Source organism: Cetorhinus maximus, chromosome 6, assembly GCF_964194155.1.
Source record: "Cetorhinus maximus chromosome 6, sCetMax3.hap1.1, whole genome shotgun sequence".
Taxonomy (NCBI): domain Eukaryota; kingdom Metazoa; phylum Chordata; class Chondrichthyes; order Lamniformes; family Cetorhinidae; genus Cetorhinus; species Cetorhinus maximus.
This window is the reverse complement of record NC_135884.1, coordinates 4989661-5008083: the sequence shown is the minus strand read 5'-3', so window position 1 is coordinate 5008083 and position 18423 is coordinate 4989661. Positions and strand designations below refer to the sequence as shown.

The 18423-nt window shown below is 42.4% G+C and overlaps 1 protein-coding gene across 2 annotated transcripts in view; it reads left to right on the top strand.

Moving 5' to 3' along the window:
• The window catches only part of eefsec (eukaryotic elongation factor, selenocysteine-tRNA-specific), a 400490-nt gene that overhangs the window by 96752 nt on the left and 285315 nt on the right, over positions 1-18423 (top strand). Inside the window, exons 3-4 of one of the 2 annotated variants that reach the window (XM_078543117.1) lie at positions 13528-13624; positions 18117-18281. In XM_078543117.1, coding sequence (XP_078399243.1) covers positions 13528-13624; positions 18117-18281 — 262 coding nt within the window. The remainder of the gene's footprint in view (positions 1-13527; positions 13625-18116; positions 18282-18423) is intronic. The other variant, XM_078543116.1, reaches the window with a different exon arrangement.

Below are 18423 nucleotides of genomic sequence, written 5' to 3'. Positions count from 1 at the left end.
AGTGAAGACATGGGCCAGAATTTTCCCGTTGGTGAGTTTGGGGCGGGGCCCGCTCGCCAACGCGGGATGACGTCGGGAGGAACCCCCGACGTCATCCCAGTCCATTTAAATCTTTAGGAACTATTTGAAACTCTTTCGAGTTATCAACAGTCACAGATTGCAACTCTTTCGAGTACAATCACAGTTCTTGGTTTCCGGGAGTGGGACATGAACCCACAACCCTCTGATTCAAAGGCGGGGGTGCTATGAACTGAGCCACAGCTGACACCGGACAGCGAAATCAACCCAATTGAGGCCATTGACAGGATAATTAAGATCATTAAAGACCTGCCCGTCCAACCTTAAGGCTGGTGGGTAGGCCGGGAGCCCCAGCGGGCTTCTGAAAAAACATGAAACCTCATCCACTGGTGGGATGAGGTTTCATGTCCGTTTTTAAAAACTTTAATAAAGTTTCTGTGCTTCTTATTAACATGTCCCATTTCGTGTGACATTGTCACATGAGGGGGACATGTTAATAATTTTTTTATTTTTCTATTTTTAAAGTTTTTTAGACTTTAGACTGTCAGTAATCTCCCTGAGACAGCACTTAGTCTCAGGGAGATGTGCGCTCTTTTGAGCGCATGCATGAAAGAGCGCACTTTGACAGATGGGGAATCCCTCCCCTCTCCCCCCGCACAGGAAGCGCATAGGGCTTCCCGTCGGGCAGCCCGCCCACTCAAAATGGCGGCAGGCCCTGTTTCGGCGGCGGGGGTCGGCTGCCTGCCCGCCACCGAGCCGGTGGGGCCCGCCCGCCCACCAAGGGCAAAATTCTGCCCCATGGAGTTTGGTGAGAGGGGATATTTTAAGTGTTAATTTTCTTAAATTTTGCTCTGGAAATCTAATCTAATCCGTGATTAGCAGTAGCTGGAAAGCACTGTGTAAGCAGGCTAAGTTCTTTCCTTCTTGTAGAAAGGGAAAACTCACTCTCAGCAGTGGGAGCTGAGTAGTTAATTAGCTAACGGGTTGAATCTGGTTACTGCAGCCCCCGTTCAGTGTACGATAAATTCAGGCCTCTTTAGTGCAGCCTTGGCAAACAGAGTGCGGCTGAGGTAACTGAGTGAAGGCTTGGAGTTTGGTGAGAGGGGGAGTTCCGGGAAGGAGGTGTTTGTTTCCTTTTTCTACCTTTCTCACCCTGTAGCAATTAGTTCTTGCTCTACTACAGGGAAATAAACTAGCTGTTTGCTCAGTATCTGGTAAGCGGGTAAGCTCTGTTCCACTCTTAAGATTTAAAATAGTACACAAATTGGTGGTAAAGTTAATAAAATATATAAAAAAGTAACATAAATAAGTGATTAATGTATTTTAAAAATTACCTAATTATATTAAAGGTGGCAGGACAGGTGGTATATCAAGGCTGCAGCACGTGGGAGCTTCTGGATGACATTGTGATCCAGGACAAATATGTCTGCAGTAAGTTTTGCAGCTTGAGGAACTTCGGCCCAGAGTCATTGAGCTGGGGGCTGAGCTGCAGACGCTGCGACACATCAGGGAGGGGGAAAGTTACCTGGATGCTTTATACCAGGAGGCAGTCACACCACTTGGGATAAGGTCTTCTGATTTGGTCAGTGGTCAGGGATAGGAGGGTGTGACTGTGAGTGAGGCAGGAAAGGGGACCCAGAGGGCACGACTGCAGGAGCGTGAGCCTCTGCAATTGTCCAATATGTCTGAGGTTCTCTCAGCTTGTTTGGATAAGAGCAGGAGCTGCAGGGTGGATGAGCAAACTGACCATGGCACCGTGGTACAGGAAGCAGAGCTAAAAGGAATGTTGTGGTAGTATGGGACAGTATAGTGAGGGGGATTGACACTGTTCTCTGTAGCAAAGAGCGAGAGTCCAGACGGCTGTGTTGACTGATCAGTGCCAGGGGTCCAGACATCAGTTGAGGGTTGGAGAGGAACTTGCAGTGGGAGGGAGAGGATCCAGTTGTTGTTGTCCATGTAGGTACCAATGACGTAGGTAGATCCAGGAAAGAGGTTCTGCGTAGAGAATATGAGGAGCTGGGCACTAAATTGAAAAGCAGAACCTCAAAGGTTATAATCTCTGGATTATTACCTGAGCCGCATGCAAATTGGCATAGGGTACGTCACGTTAGAGAAGTGAATATGTGGCTCAGAGACTGGTGTGGGAGAAGTGGGTTCTGGTTTGTGGGGCACTGGCACCAGTACCGGGGAAAGCGGGGGCTGTACCGTTGGGACGACCTACACCTGAACTGTGCTTGGACCAGTGTTTTTGCGAACTGTATAACTAGGGAAGTAGAGAGGGTTTTGAACTAAATAATGGGGGCAAGGGATCAAATCTGGAAAGATGTGGTATATCAAAGAGTAGAGACAAGGTAAGAGAGGAAAATCGTAATATAGAAATAAAGTTTGGAGCATGGCAGGAAGGGACAGAGAGAAAAAAACCTAAGGATGCACAGAGAATCAAGACTAGATGTCACAAAGATAACAAAAAGACAAAACTTAAGGCTCTGTATCTGAATGCATGCAGCATTCAAAGTAAGCGAATAGATGGCGCACATTGAAGTAAATAAAGACCTGATAGCCACTACGGAGACCTGGCTGCAAGATGACAAGGATCGGGTCCTGAATATTGAGGAGTATATGACCTTCAAGAAGAATAGGAAGCTAGATAATGGTGGAGGGGTAGCACTGTAAATCAAGGATGGCATTTGAACAATAGTTAGAGGTGACCTTGGTTCTGGAGATCAGGATCTAGAATCGGTTTGGGTGGAGATGAGGAATAGTAGGGGAAATAAGTCACTGATGGGAGTGGTCTGCAGGCCCCCTAACAGTAATCACAATGTAGGACAAAGTATAAAAGAAGAAATATTGGGTGCTTGTGATAAAGGGATGGCAATAATCATGGGTGACTTTAATCCACATATAAACTGGAAAAATCAAATTGGCAGTAGTACCCTGGATGAGTTTATCGAATACTTTTGAGATAGTTTCTTAGAGCAGCACGTTCTGGAAACAACCAGAGAGCAGGTTATATTAGATTTGGTATTACGCAATGTGACAGGATTAACTAAAGGCACCCTAGGTAGCAGTGACCACATATGACAGAATTTTACATCCAGTTTTGAAAGAGAGAAATGGCAACTATGTGGGCTTGAAAGTTGAGCTAGCTGAAGTGAACTGAGATACTAGGCTAGAGGATAGATCAAAAGAGAAGCAGTGGTTGACATTTAAGGGGATATTTCAGAATACTCAGAGTAAGTATATTCCTACTATAAAGAAAAATTCTAAGGGGAGGACCCACCATCCGTGGTTAACTAAACAAGTTAAAGAAAGCATCAAACTTAAGGAAAAAGCATATAACTGCGCAAAGATGAGTGGCAGGCCAGATGATTGGTCAGAATATAAAGATCGGCAGAGAATGACTAAAAGGTTAATCAGGTGAAAGAAATTGCAGTCTGAGAGGAAGCTAGCTAGAAATGTAAAAATGGATAGCAAGAGGTATTTAAACAGGAAAAGAATAGGTAAAGTGAGTGTCAGTCCTCTAGAGAGTGAGAATGGTGAGTTAATAGTAGATACTAAGGAAATGGCGGATGAAACGAACAAATATTTTGTTTCTGCCTTCACTTTTAGAGGATACAAAAAACATTTCAGTAATAGGGAGGTGGAGGGGAGAGAAGAACTTCGTGAAATTGCAATCACCATTGAAGCAGTACTGAGCAAACTAATGGAACTGTGGGCTGCCAAGTCTCCAGGTCCAGATGGATTTCATCCCAGGGTCTTAAAAGAGGTGGCTAATGAAGTGGTAGATGCGTTGCAGTTAATTTTCCAAAATTCTCTAGATTCTGGAAAGGTTCAATCAGACTGAAAAGTAGCAAATGTAATCCCTCTATTCAAGAAGGGAGGGAGGCAGAAAACTATAGGCTTGAAGTCTGTCGTGGGGAATTTGTTAAGAGTCGATCATTAAAGAGGTTATAGCTGGGCACTTAGAAAAGCTCAAGGTAATTGGGAAGAGTCAGCATGGTTTTGTGAAAGGGAAATTATGTTTAACCACTTTATTAGAGTTCTTTAAAGGAGTAACATTTGCAGTGGATGGAGGGGAGCCTGTAGTCATACAGTACTTGAATTTCCAGAAAGCATTTGATAAGGTGCCCACATCAAAGGTTATTGTGGAAAACAAAAGCTCATAGTGTAGGGGGTAACATTTTAGCCTGGAATGAAGATTGGCCGGCTAGCAGAAAGCAGAGAGTATGCATAAATGGGTCTTTGTCTGATTGGCAGGATGTGACAAGTGGAGTCCCACAGGGGTCTGTACTGGGGCCTCAACTTTTTACAATTTACATCAATGACTTAGATGAAGGGAGCGAAGGCATGGTACCTAAATTTGCAGATGACACAAAGATAGGTAAAACAGTATGTTATGAAGAAGACATGAGTTTGCAGACGGATATAGATAAATTGAGTGAGTGGGCAAAAATTTAGCAGATGGAGTATAATATTGGAAAATGTGAAGTCGTTCACTTTGGCAGGAAGAATAAAAAAGCAGAGTGTTACTTAAACGGAGAATGACTGCAGAATTCCAAGGCGCAGAGGGATCTAGGTGTTCTTGTGCATGAGTCACAAGGAGTTAGTATGCAAGTAACAACATGTAATCTGGCTAATGGAATGCTATTCTTTATTACGAGAGGAATTGAACATAAAAGTAAGGATGTTATACTTCAGTTATACAGGGCATTGGTGAGACTGCATCTTGAATACTGTGCGCAGTTTTGGTCTCCTTATTTAAGGAAGGATGTAAATGCGTTAGGGGTGGTTCAGAGGAGGTTTACTAGGGTGATATCTAGAATGAGCGGGTTGCCTTATGAGGATAGGTTGGACAGGCTAGGCTTTTCCCATTGGAGTTTAGAAGAATGAGGGGTGACTTGATTGAAGTATATAAGATCCTGAATGGTCTTGACAAGGTGGACGTGGAAAGGATATTTCCTCTTCTGCGTGAGCCCAGTACTAGAGTGCCCTATTTTAAAATTAAGGGTCGCCCTTATAAGACAGAGATGAAGAGAAATTTTTTCTGAGTGTTGTGCGACTTTGGAACTCTGTCCCAGAAGGCGGTGGAGGCAAGACCACTGAATATTTTTAAGGCAGAGGTAAATAGATTCTGGTTAGGCCACGGATTCAAAGGTTATCGTGGGTAGGTGGGAAGGTGGATCTTGAAATACAAATAGATCAGCCATGATCTTATTGAATGGCGGAGCAGGCTCGAGGGGCTGAATGGCCTACTTCTGCTCGCATTTTGTATGTTTGTATGTAGCTTCCAGTACACCTAAATGCTCCACCCGTGAGCCTGACTGACTATCTTAAATTGGTTCTCAGTGTAACTTTTAGCGCACTGAGGATTATTTAGCAAATGTTGTCCAATCGCAGAATCACATCTAATGTTGGACACTGTGTTTTGAGTTTTGCAAGCACAGGTTGATTGGGTACGGTCTGTACCTTGCCTGTTGCGAACAGCGGAAGGGGCATGCTGCTCGATATGATCCGCCAGTCTTTGGGACGTACAGCACACATACCTAGCATCACGCTGGCACTGAAGTTCATTCACCACATTACTCATTTGTGTGATAGGCAGAACGTCTTTTTGGTTTGACAACAGCTTGATGAATACCACTTGTGTTGCTACTGCATAGTAGCAACGTGAAACAGCTAGCTTCACCTGTTGCTCAAATTTTCGAGATACCTTGCCCTTCCTGGGTAATCTGTGGCAGCCTGGGCACTTTTCAGGGCTGAAAATAATGGCCTTAGGCCCGTTCATGAATTTGCGCGATATACTGTGTGAAAAGATCTGATTAGGGTAGCCATTATCGCGCAGGATGCCTTTGATGCGCCCTATCTTACTCTGTCAGATGTTGACTGACCTGTGTATTTCCCACAATTGTGGTTTTTCCTTATCATCTTTCCTTTTCTAAACTTTCTTTCTCTAATCTTTTCTTCCTATAAGTGTAGCACACACTGTTTTTTGCTAGGCAGCTCTCTGCTTGCCCTGTCTCCAGCATGAAACAACGGTTTGAAGACCCTGTACAGAGTTCTGGAGCTAAGTCAAAAAAGAACAAGCAGAAGCCAAGAATTTCATCTGGAAGAGAGACAATAGATTAGAAAAGGGCAATGTTTGAGTTTATTACTCTTATATAGAGGCAATGAAGTAGTCCCATTAGTTTGGTATTAGAAGACTATCTGATACTTTAATTAAATGTAGGGAAAAATGGTTATGTGAAATATTGGAGATCCTTTACCCATGGCTCTTTTACACTGCTAGAAGGAATGCAGAATAATCTTTTTGTGTGACATCTGACCCACTTTTATCTGTCTCAATGAATTAGCCTCAATACTTTCCTGCCTTCTCTCTCACCCTTCTCTGTCTTCCTCACCTTTTTGCTGTTATCTTTTTCTTTGATTTCTAGCCTTCCTCCTTTTATTTTATTGACAGCACTAATTATCATGCACTCTGGAACCTGTCCCTCATTTCTTCTAACCCTCAAACATGCCATCTTATCTAGCCCTGTCCCCTCCTGCATTCAATTATGTTGTACCATCACTTCCTCTAATTTATTCTTAAGACTGTAAAACAGTGCATCCCCTTACTTCCCTCAATCTCTCCTCTCTCTTAGAGTCATTAGGCTTTAAAACCCAAGCATCTGCCACTGGATTTATCTCATTTACTCTCTTTCTCTTATCTTGATCGTGCCATGGGTCTTGGTTTTATCACCTCAAGCTTCTCTCAGCTTGGAGAACAAGTACTTGTTGCAAAGGAGAGGCATTCTTTTAAACCGTGGAGTTTCCATTTGGAAGAGTACTCATAAAACTATCAGTGGTGTTTATGAATATATCTCTGGATTCCAGCTCTACATGAGACTGTCTTCTCTGTTAAGGCTAGATTCTGGAAAATAAAGCCCTTTACTTTTGCGTTCCCGGTTCTGAAACAAATTAAAATGAAACACCTCCGGGGCTTGAAGGCTGCTGAAGGTACATTCGGAGATTTAAAGATGTTCTGAAAATATTTTCTGTAAGAATATAAAAGATGAATTGTTGTATTGTTCTCAAGATATTGCCATGGTCCTACTGAATTTGCGTGACCAAATGTGCAGAGTTCAAAATTTGTTGTTATAATTGCTCCTTTAGGGTTCAGCTGAGTTTTTCTTTGCCTGTGCAGATGTAGTTATCTAATTTATTAATTTACATTTTAGTATACCCTGCCTGTGGGCAAGCGTTGAACTCCAAATAGCCTGTTACATTTGAATAGGTTTGGAATGGAAATGTATTTAGCAATAAGGGATATAATGTTATTTGCAGAATACATCTTGTTTAAATTGCAAGTTAATCCATTTAAACAGCAAATGTCTCCTTTTCTGAGGAGTATTTTTTGTGGGAGTGGAAACAACTCTATTGTGTTTTATGTAACGCGACAATTAGTTGTCATTTTTAAACAAGGGGACAATGATCAGCTTTGTTTAATATATTAGTAGATTTGTTTAATTGTGAAGATTTTACATGTTTCGACCAGCTAAAGGTTGCAAGTCGTATAAAATCAAGTATTAATGACCTGTGTGCCTCTTTTGAGTACAAAGCGATTCTTTCTCTAAATAATTTATCCAACTGAAGCATAGAACCAATTCTTTTTACAAACCATTTACCTAACTGAAGTATTTAACCCTTTCTTTTACCTTTCACAGTGACAGACTTTTTAAATGAGCCTTTTTGTTTCTGTGGACAGTCTATCTAAATCCTGTAGTGCCATGGCAGTCTTTCTCTGCTCACCTTTTCTCCCTATGATTTATGATGCCTTGGACACGGTCTTCATGCCAATTACAACATTACTACACTTTAAAAATGCATCATTGTCTGTGAGCGCTTTGAGACGTCCTGTGGTTGGGAAAGGCACTATATGAATGCAAGTCTTTTTTTCTTTTTTCCATTAGAATTCGTGGCTCATCGGTTAATTACTGGCTTTTTACATCTGGGATACTGGTGTAGATCCTACATCAAATGAACTCGTGCAGCCTTCAATTCAGCAAAGCTCACCACTGAGCTGGCAATCTATTAGAGAGAGACCAGAGAATGCCTGGTGTGGGAATTGGCGGGAGAAAAGAGCATCGCACTTGTATATTGGGCATGCTCTTCTGCAGCAGTATACTTTTGGGGAGGAACTTAGCGAGCTTTATATCACATCTTTGCTGCTCTTCTGACCTCTTTAAGTGCTTTAATTTGGACACAGGCTGGGGCTCTTTTCTCTAGACCTGACAGGGCTCTTTAAGTCAATGACTGGTTTAATAAGGTAAACGTAGAGAAGATTTGCTACTTGTTGGGGAGACCAAAATTTAGTGTTGCCAACCCTCCAGGTTTGGCCTGAAGTCTCCAGGAATTGAAGATTAATCTCCGGGACACTGCTGTGTGCAACTCTGGAGAAAAATAATCACAACATTAAAGAAGATTTTTTTTTTGTCATTTTCTTTGAACGTTTCTATTTACCATTATAAAAATGTTGAAACGGGGGGGAAAAGGCGGTTTGGCTGACAGTCAAGCATCATCCAATTGGGTAATGAGTCTTTTTGCTTTCCAATTGGCATAGGAAGGCAGTATGTTACGAGGATGGATGTGTTGGCTGACTAATGGCTGGAGCATGGGGGCAGGTCATGTGATGAAACCTCCAGGAATACATTTAATAACAGTTGGCAACCGCAGCAAAGCTAGAGATCATAAATATAAGCTAGGCACTAATCAATCCTTAATTTAGAAATTTTTAAAAAGTTTTTTTATGTTATTAAATGTGTTGGCTGCTGTTTTTAATCCACCCAGTTTAATGAGCACAGAATCATTTAACTAGCATGTTTCAATATTCGGACTTGAAACAGGGAACAAACTTTCGGTGTTGCCTTTAATTAAAAAATGCAAGGATTGAAGTTAAACTGTATGAATGCTGTGTACGAGAGGCTTTGGTATCTTCTGCTAAAATAACGGTGAAAGGAATTTCACACCAACCTGTTAAGCGTTTATACGCTAGCGCTAAACGGTGTAATTTCAAGGTCATACTTGCAGAAATAAATATGTAATTATATCATTTTAGGAAAAATGCCTGCATCTTTCTGTCTGTCCAAATAAAATGTGCCATTTATTTTTCCCTACAAATCCCTTTTTCTTTAAATAGCGCAGTTCCCCTGTGCCACACAGCACAGTAGCTGACAAGATGGACAGCTTGTCTTTCTGAAAGAGCTGCCACAAAGCAAGCAAGGTCACTCCCCAATTATCCTTCCCCGTACACGGAACAGCACGGTGCCTTCCCCGAGTAGCGTGAATGAGACTGGGATCTGGTCATTACTGCTCCAACCTAAATTCCACTGCTTCAGTGTATTGGTGCTCCAACAATCCAACGTGAGTTTTTGATCCCAGACCTCGGAAAGTATTTCATTATCAGCAGAGATGCTGGTCAACCCCACTGTATGCAGAATCCCAGAATCGTTACGGTGCAGAAGGAGGCCATTCGGCCCGTCATGTCTGCACCGCCTCTCTGAGCATTTTAACATAGTGCAAATCTCCTGCCTTTTCCCTGTAACCCTGAACGTTGTTTCTATTTGAATAATCATCCATTGAATGCCTCAATCGAACCTGCCTCCACCACACTTCCAGTCAGTGTATTCCAAACCCTAACTACTTGCTGTGTGAAAAAGTTTTTTCTCACCTTGCATTTGCTTCCTTTGCAAAACACTTTAAAACTGTGCCCTTGTCATTGTAACTATGAGAAAAATGGCTTCACTATTTTTAGAAACCTCCCCCCGCCCCACCCAGTTTCCACAGAGAGAATTTGGAAAGAGTTACTTTTGTTTGTTCTGAATGCATGGTGAATTCACACTATTTAAAAAAAAATGGCTCCAGTGATTAGTGCTTAATGGGATAACATTGATGCTGTTTTTAAAAAAAAATCAATTTAGTCTGTCCCAGCAGTTGAACATCACCTTATGCACCTTGTATTGGGAAGTCTTTAATCCCTTTCTGGCTGTGAACAGTGAGCCAAAACGCAGATTGATTCACAAAGACAGTCGAGGCCTTTAATAAACTGGCGTTGCGAGATAATCAAATAGTAAAGGCAATGAGAAACAGAAATGACCTTGTTTAAGTCAAATAAGATGATCTGCAGGTACAAGGTAGAGTTTTGTGTCCATTATGTGAAGACAAGTTGCTTAACCTAAACGAATCTGATCATAACTGCTGGTCTTTACATCCACCCATTGTGAAATCAAACATCTTAATGAATTCTTATGAATCTCAATCTGCCTTCCAAGTACAAAAGACATGAATATCCCGTTAGGATCTCGAAGAAATTATTATGTTCCTGGGTAATGCCATGGTACAAGAAGACACAAGACAGTGAGAGTCATCTCCCATGAATGTAAGGTGCTCTGTTTACTGGAGCAACTGACGCCATTGTACCTGAGAAGGTAGCTATGGCAGAATGGAATTACTGACGGAAGTATAATGGGAAAGATGCCCAGGCATAGGAAAGGTTTCCGTAGAGGGTTATTGAAATGACAATTGGGATTAAGCATGAGTTACGAGGACAAACCAACAAGGTTGACATGGAGAGGGGAATCTATAGGGGGTGATCTCATTGTGGTGAACAAAAATTTCGTCAAGACAAATGTCGATATATTTAAGAGTCACAGATTCTATAAAAGGGTGGAGGTCCATACTTAGAAGAGGGAGGATTAAGAACAGTTTTGAGTTTGTACTTTACCCAGTGGATGGTGAATACCAAGCGAGGTGGTGCACTGAATTTCTCAGCATATTCATGAGAGAGTAGGATAAGTACCCAATGAGCAACTTTACAACAGAAGTATAGGAGGTATTGGGTTAGATTTCTAACACACTAGGCCTGGTCACTTGGACTGCAGTGGTGTTTCTAGCCTACATTCTTGTGTGTTGCTATGCTCATTTTGGGTTGCATTTCTCCTTCAGTGAATTCTCAGGAGACTGTATGTGCCTTTTTAATGCATTTGCCGGAAGGCATTAGTCCATCAAGAATGTATGTGGAACCAAGCTTTGCCTCATTTCTCCACTACTTCTTGATTTGCATCACCTTTTGCTCTTGTTTTCACCCTTGGCAGTGTTCTATACATAGGCCTTGGCTCCCCACCTAGGTTTCGCAATCAAAACAAGAGTTGATAACTTATGTTATTAGTATACAATAGACAGAAATTAAAGAATTAAAAGATTACTATGGCACTGATTAATGTTCAACTCTTTCACTGGAGTATTTAATGATTCTTATTCCCCAATCACTTCGAGGCTCAGAGAACACAGTAATCTTGTACAAAGGCCACTGAATGCTGAGTATTCTGACCCATTGTACTCAAAACCATTCCCACAAAGCTGAAAACTACCAGAAAACCTTATGTGGTATGGTTCATTGCTGTGTAATTATCTGAATATTAAAGACCCAACTACAAATAGCAACTGGCTGAGATATAGAATTACCAGTACTGATCTTGGAAATGGTTCCCCACTGTGGCCATTTAGTACGTCAAGTATAATAGTTGTCTTAAACAACTACATGACTTGAGAAGTGTTGCAGTCATGTTGTGGGTGACCCTTTCCATAAAATAAATTCTCAATGAGTTTGCTCCCAAGTGTTCATTAGTTGAAACTTTCACATGCAAATGATGGAGCTGCCAGTCTAGTAGCTGCTCCTCAGCCCCATGTAAAAATGAAACGAGGAAATCAGGCTGTTTATATTTCTGACTGCAGCTGATGACAAGAAGACTGTCTCATGTTGTTTTAAATGGGAAGTGTTTATTGGACCTCAGGGGAATGTATATAGTGAGGCAAATTCGCTCTCCTGATTCATTTCGCTGTCTTGCACATGGATACTCAAAACACTCTCCTCTGGCTTACTTGCTCTCTTATTCTCCCCCCTCATTTTTACCGTATGTCTCTCTTCTGTTCAGCAGTCTCCATATAGAGTATATTAAATATGACCCCAGTCTTTTCTGCTCTGATTGTGTTTTCTTTCAATCAGCACTCTGTCTTTCTTCAAATCTTCCTATTATCCGCTGCTTTAGGATTAGTGGTATTGTCACTGGACTAGCAATGCAGAGACCCAGGATAATGCTCTGGGGACCTGGGTTCGAATCCCACCATGGCAGATGGTGGAAATTGAATTCAATCAATTTTTAAACAAAAATTCTGGAATCAAAAGACTAATGATGAACATGAAAACATTGTCGATTGTCATAAAAACCCATCTGATTCTCTAATGCCAAACTTATCTGGCCTGACTCCAGATCCATAAAGATGTGGTTGACTGTTATGCCTTCTGAAATGGCCTAGCAAGCCACTCATTCCTGAGCGTTAGCCAATGAACGTTGTGTGTACACCTAGTAAGAAGATCATGTTTGGCTCTAATGCCCCATAGTTGGCTAGTATGGTGTAAGGTGCAACACCTGCCCCTTTACTTCCCCTCTCCTCTTCTCATTGTCCAAGGGCCCAAACACTCCTTTCAAGTGAAGCAGCACTTCACTTGCACTTCCCTCAATTTAGTCTACTGCATTCACTGCTCCCAATGCGGTTTCCTCTACATTGGAGAGACCAAACGCAGACTGGGTGACCGCTTTGCGGAACACCTTCGGTCTGTCCGCAAGCATGACTCAGACCTTCCTGTCGCTTGCCATTTCAATACTCCACCCTGCTCTCATGCCCACATGTCCGTCCTTGGCCTGCTGCATTGTTCCAGTGAAGCTCAACACAAACTGGAGGAACAGCACCTCATCTTCTGACTAGGCACTTTACAGCCTTCCGGACTGAATATTGAGTTCAACAATTTTAGATCATGAACTCTCCCCTCCATCCCCACCCTCTTTCCGATCCCCTTTTTTTCCAAATATTTATATAGATTTTTCTTTTCCCACCTATTTCCATTATTTTTAAATGTATTTCCATCCATTGTTTTATCTCTGCCTTTTAGCCTATTTTGATCCCTTCCCCCCACCCCACCCCCACTAGGGCTATCTGTACCTTAATTAGCACATTCCTTAGATAATATCATCACCTTCAACACCTCTTTGTCCTTTTGTCTATGACATCTTTTGGTTATCTCCACCTATCACTGGCCCTCTATCCAGCTCTACCTGTCCTACTCCCCCTTAAACCAGCTTATATTTCACCACTTTTCTATTTTTCCTTAGTTCTGTTGAAGAGTCATACGGACTCGAAACGTTAACTGTGTTCCTCTCCGCACATGCTGTCAGACCTGCTGAGTTTTTCCAGGTATTTTTGTTTTTGTTATGGTGTATGACCATTTGGGTTATCAATGCTGCCTCTTGAACCATATCATCCTCCCCCACCAAAGAACTGAGATCGTGAGGGAAGGGGGAAGAAAATTTGCAGAAGGGAAAATTTGCAGAAGAATAATTGCTGTATTCAATCAATGAATTCAAGAATCTCCTACTGCTGTAAGTAAGTTGTCATTTTACGAAACAATTTGTTTTGTAGGTTTAATGGATGTCCCATCATTCCTGTTGCTGCCAAGCCTGGAGGACCCGATGCCCCAGAGACAGAAACTCCGCAGGGTATTTCAGAACTTATTGAGGTAAGTGCCCCCCCGTCCTTGGAGACAATTTACAAACCTGTTCCACCATAACTGCATTCTCATGGGGTAAATTCAGCAACCCATCTTGGTAAAGGTTATAAGAGTTAGGAGTTAGGGTACAGGCAATGGGAACATTGGTGTGGTTTGTCAGGCGATTCAACTTTGAGAGAGAACGGCAAATAGTGTAATATTTGTGATTAGACTGGGAGCAAGGGCTCAAAATGGAAAGGTTTCTCCTGTAAAGTTGTCCTTTAACTTGTGTGCACAATGGCACGGTTTTCCAGTTCCCTCATGAAAATGATATTTCAAGAAATGGAATGTAATCACTGCTATAGTAAAACTAAAAAGAAAGTTCAGAGTAACCTTTGAGTTCATCCATGAGGCAACTTGAAAATTCTCCTGCACAAATTCAGCACCACAAGCTATAATGCATCAAACTTGAGATTTTGTTTTTTCCTGACTGAATCTTCTGACTCTCTCCGTGCCACCCACCAAACCTACCTGGGAACATGGATGAGTGGCTCAGAATCCAACCTGATGGACTGCATAGACAGGAGCATGGATATGTGAGACAGTGGCCTCTTAATAGCTCAAAATGCTCCCTCTGGACACAATAGATGACAACTGACTGTATATTAGGGCTGTTGAATCAGAGGGAATCTCAGAGCTTTATTACATTTTTTGCATGGGTAAGAGGCAATAAACCTACTTTCAGACCAGTACCACATAGGAATTTAGAAACATAGCAACATAGCCATTCAGCCCCTCGAGCCTATTCCACCATTCAGGTATCACCCTGGTGAATCTGCACTGCACCACTTTCAAAGCCAGTGCATCTTACATGAGATATTGTGCCCAGAACTAAAATGCAGTGTACTGTAACCCCTTCAGTCCAGAGGTCTATTGAATCAGAAACACCAACTTGTCCTGAAATTTATTGAGCAGACCCAAGCAACTCACAGCATCATTTTAGTGCAGTACTTTAGGAACGGAAAAGTGGAAGATATCTGGATCTGTAAAACAATTTTTATTCCTGCTTTATAATGTTTTATCACAGTTTATGCTTCAGGTAAACACTTATATCTATGGTGTACCCTAGTTCACACATTTGTGGTTAGGCATTCTAATGTCATTCTATAATTCAGAAAATTCCAAAGTCCAGAAATAACTTGGTCCCAAGCATTCTGGACTGGAGAGGTTACAATGTACTACAAATAAGATCTAACCAGAGCTTTGTATAACTGTATCATAACTCCCACCCATTTTTATTCCAGCCCCTTTGACATAAAGGCCAAGATTCCACTATCCTTCATAATTATTTTTTTGTACCTGCCCAGGAGAATGATAGCATAGTGGTTTATGTTACTGGGCTGGTAATTTAGGGGCTTGGACTAATGCTTTGGAGATGTGAGTTCAAATCCCACCATGGCAGCTGGGGAATTTAAATTCAGTTCATTAAATCAAAACTGGAATAAAAAGCTAGTATCAGTAATAGTGACCACGAGATTACAGGATTGTCATCAAAACCCATCTGTTTCAGTAATGTTCTTCAGGTCAGGAAACCTGCCCTCCTTACCCAGTCTAGCTTATTTGTGATTCCACACCCACAGAAATGTTGTTGACTCTTAAACGTCCTTTCAATTTTCAAGGCGGACAAACAATGACGGATGAACAATAAATACTGGCTTTGCCAGCAATGCCCACATCCTATGAATGAATAAAAATAAACTAACTTTGAGGCTGCAGGCTCAGGACTGTGAAGGGCAAGTTTGAGGCAGCAAGTGTTTCTTTATACAGGGTGACCAAGAGCTGCTGCAGGTTCCGAGGAGTGGAATTTAAGGCCAGGACACTGGACTAATTTAGGAAGAGCACAGTGATGTAACACGAAGAGATTCGGATCAGTACTGTGGGAGGATGAGAGCAAGTGGGCCAAAGGGTCTGCTTCATTCAAACATTGCTCAAGTAATTTTTTCAACGGCGATAAGCAAGGGTCAGTGGCGATCCAAAGAGATTTAGGGGTGCGTGTACACAGACTACTGAAGTCAGGCACAAAAAATAATCAAACAAAAACAAATGGAATGTTATAAGAACATAAAATGCTGGAAAAACCCAGCAGCTCTGGCAGCATCTGTGGAAAGAGAAACAGAGTTAACGTTTCGAGTCTGTATGATTCTTATGGAATGTTAGCATTTATAACTAGAAGCTTAGACAACGAAGGGGAGGAGGTTTTGCTGCAGTTACACAGCCCCGGTTAGACCACGTCAGGAGCACTCTGCATAATTCCGGGCACTACACCTTAGAAAGAAAGTATTGGCTTTGGAAGGAGTGCAGCACAGATTGACCAGAATTTTACCAGGGCTCCAAGGGTTAGATTATGAGGATGACATAAATTAGACTTTTTCTATGGCATATAAGAGATTAAGGGGTGATTTGATGGAGGTTTTTAGGATTTTGAAAGGAATTGATAGCACAGACAGAGAGAAAATTTTCTGCTGGAAGGGTGGTCTAGGACAAGGCGCATGACCTTAAAATTAGAGTCAGATCATGCAGGAGATAAGTTAGGAATCGCTTCTTCATGCATAGATTAGTAGAAGTGTGGCACCCTCTCCCACATAGCAGTCCTACAGCCTTGGTTCAAACATGGACAAAAGAACTGAACTCCCGAGGTGAGGTGAGAGTGACTGCCCTCGACATCAAGGCAGCATTTGACCAAGTGTGGCATCAAGGAGCCCGAGCAAAACTGGAGTCAATGGGAAGCGGGGGAAAACTCATCACTGCCTGCCTAGCACAAAGGAAGATGGTTGTGGTTGTTGGAGGTCAATCATCTCAGCTCCTGGATATCACTGCAAGAGTTTCTCAAGGTAGTGCCCTAGGCCCAACCATCTTCAGCTGCTTCATCAATGACCTTCCTTCCAACATAAGGTTGGAAGTGGGGATGTTTGCTGATGATTGCACAATGTTCACCATTCGTGAATCCTCAGATACTGAAGCAGTCTTTATCCAAATACAGCAAGACCTGGACAATATCCAGGCATGGGCTGACAAGTGGCAAGTAACATTTGCATCTCACAAATGCGAGGTAATGACCATCTCCAACAAGAGAGAATCTAGCCGTCACTCCTTGGCATTCAATGGCATTACCGATGCTGAGTCCCCCACTATCAACATCCTGGGGGTTACTATTGACCTGAAACTGAACTGAACTAGCTATATAAATACTGTGGCTACAAGAGAAGGTCAAAGGCTAGGAGTAACTCACCTCCTGACTCCCCAAAGCCTGTCCACCATCTACAAGGCACAAGTCAGGAATGTGTTGGAACACTCTCCATTTGCCTGGATGAGTGCAGCTCCAACAACACTCAAGAAACTTGACACCATCCTGGACAAAGCAGCCTGTTTGATTGGCACCCCATTTCCAAACATTCACTCCCCCTGATGCACAGTGGCTGCAGTGTGTGCCATCTAGAAAATGCATTGCAGGAACTCACCAAGCTTCCTTAGACAGCACCTTCCAAACCCACGACCACTACCATCAAGAAGGGCAAGGGCAGCAGACAAAAGCAAAATACTGCGGATGCTGGAAATCTGAAACAAAAACAGAAAATGCTGGAAAAACTCAGCAGGTCTATCGGCATCTGTGGAGAGAAAGACAGAGTTAACGCTTTGAGTCAGTATGACTCTTCTTCAGAGCTCTGAAGAAGAGTCATACGGACTCGAAACGTTAACCCTGTTTTTCTCTCCACAAGGGCAGCAGACACATGGAAGCACCACCACCTGGAAGTTCCCCTCCAAGCCACTCATCATCCTGACTTGGAAATATATCACAGTTCTTTCACTGTCGCTGGGTCAAAATCCTGGAACTCCCTCCGTAACAGCACCATGAGTGTACCTTCACCACATGGACTGCAGCGATTCAAGAAGGCTGCTCACCATCACCCTCTTGAGGGCAATTAAGGATGGGCAATAAATACTAGCCTAGCCAGCGACGCCCACTTCTCATGAATGAATTTTAAAAAAATATAAACCTGACCACTAGATTTTTACTAGCCAAGGACATGGAGCCAAGGCAGCTGGATGGAGTTAGAATACTGAACAGTCATGAATGGTGGAACAGGCTCGAGGGGCCGAATGGACACTCCCTCTATTTCCTATATTCCTATGTAACAGGCTCGAGGAACTGAATGCCTACCTCTGTTCTTATGTAAACTCACGTTTGGGAGGACTGGATTTGTAATTACTGCTCAGTGTTTTCACAGTTCGAGCACACATATAAAAAATTCTCACGCACTCCCTTTGCAGCTCAGTGAAATTCAAGTGAGCATACTAAACAGATGAAAACTGTGAACTGATCATGATGTTTCAGATTATACTTCAATCAGCAGTAATATGACTGAAACATGATGCCTGCTTTATAAAAAAAAGTCTATCCAGTGTCTGTTTCTATTCCCTGTACCTCCCTGACTCCTGTTTTTTTTTTCTCTCCCTGACACAGCTCCTGATATCACAGACATACATGCCAAAACGTGATCCCTCTGGAACCTTCCTCATGGCCGTGGACCACTGTTTCTCGATCAAGGGTCAGGGCACAGTGATGACGGGTACCATCCTCTCTGGATCTGTCAGTGTTAACGACAGTGTGGAGATTCCGTCCCTTAAGGTAATAGCCTGCTCAAAGAACATTAAAAGGCCTCTGTAGCTTTCCTCTGTCCACACGAATGAAGAGCTGCATTCAGAGTCTAGTCTAGTGTTTCTTTTAAAGAGAAGGGAAGGTCTTAGCCTGTTAGGTCTAGGGGTAATTG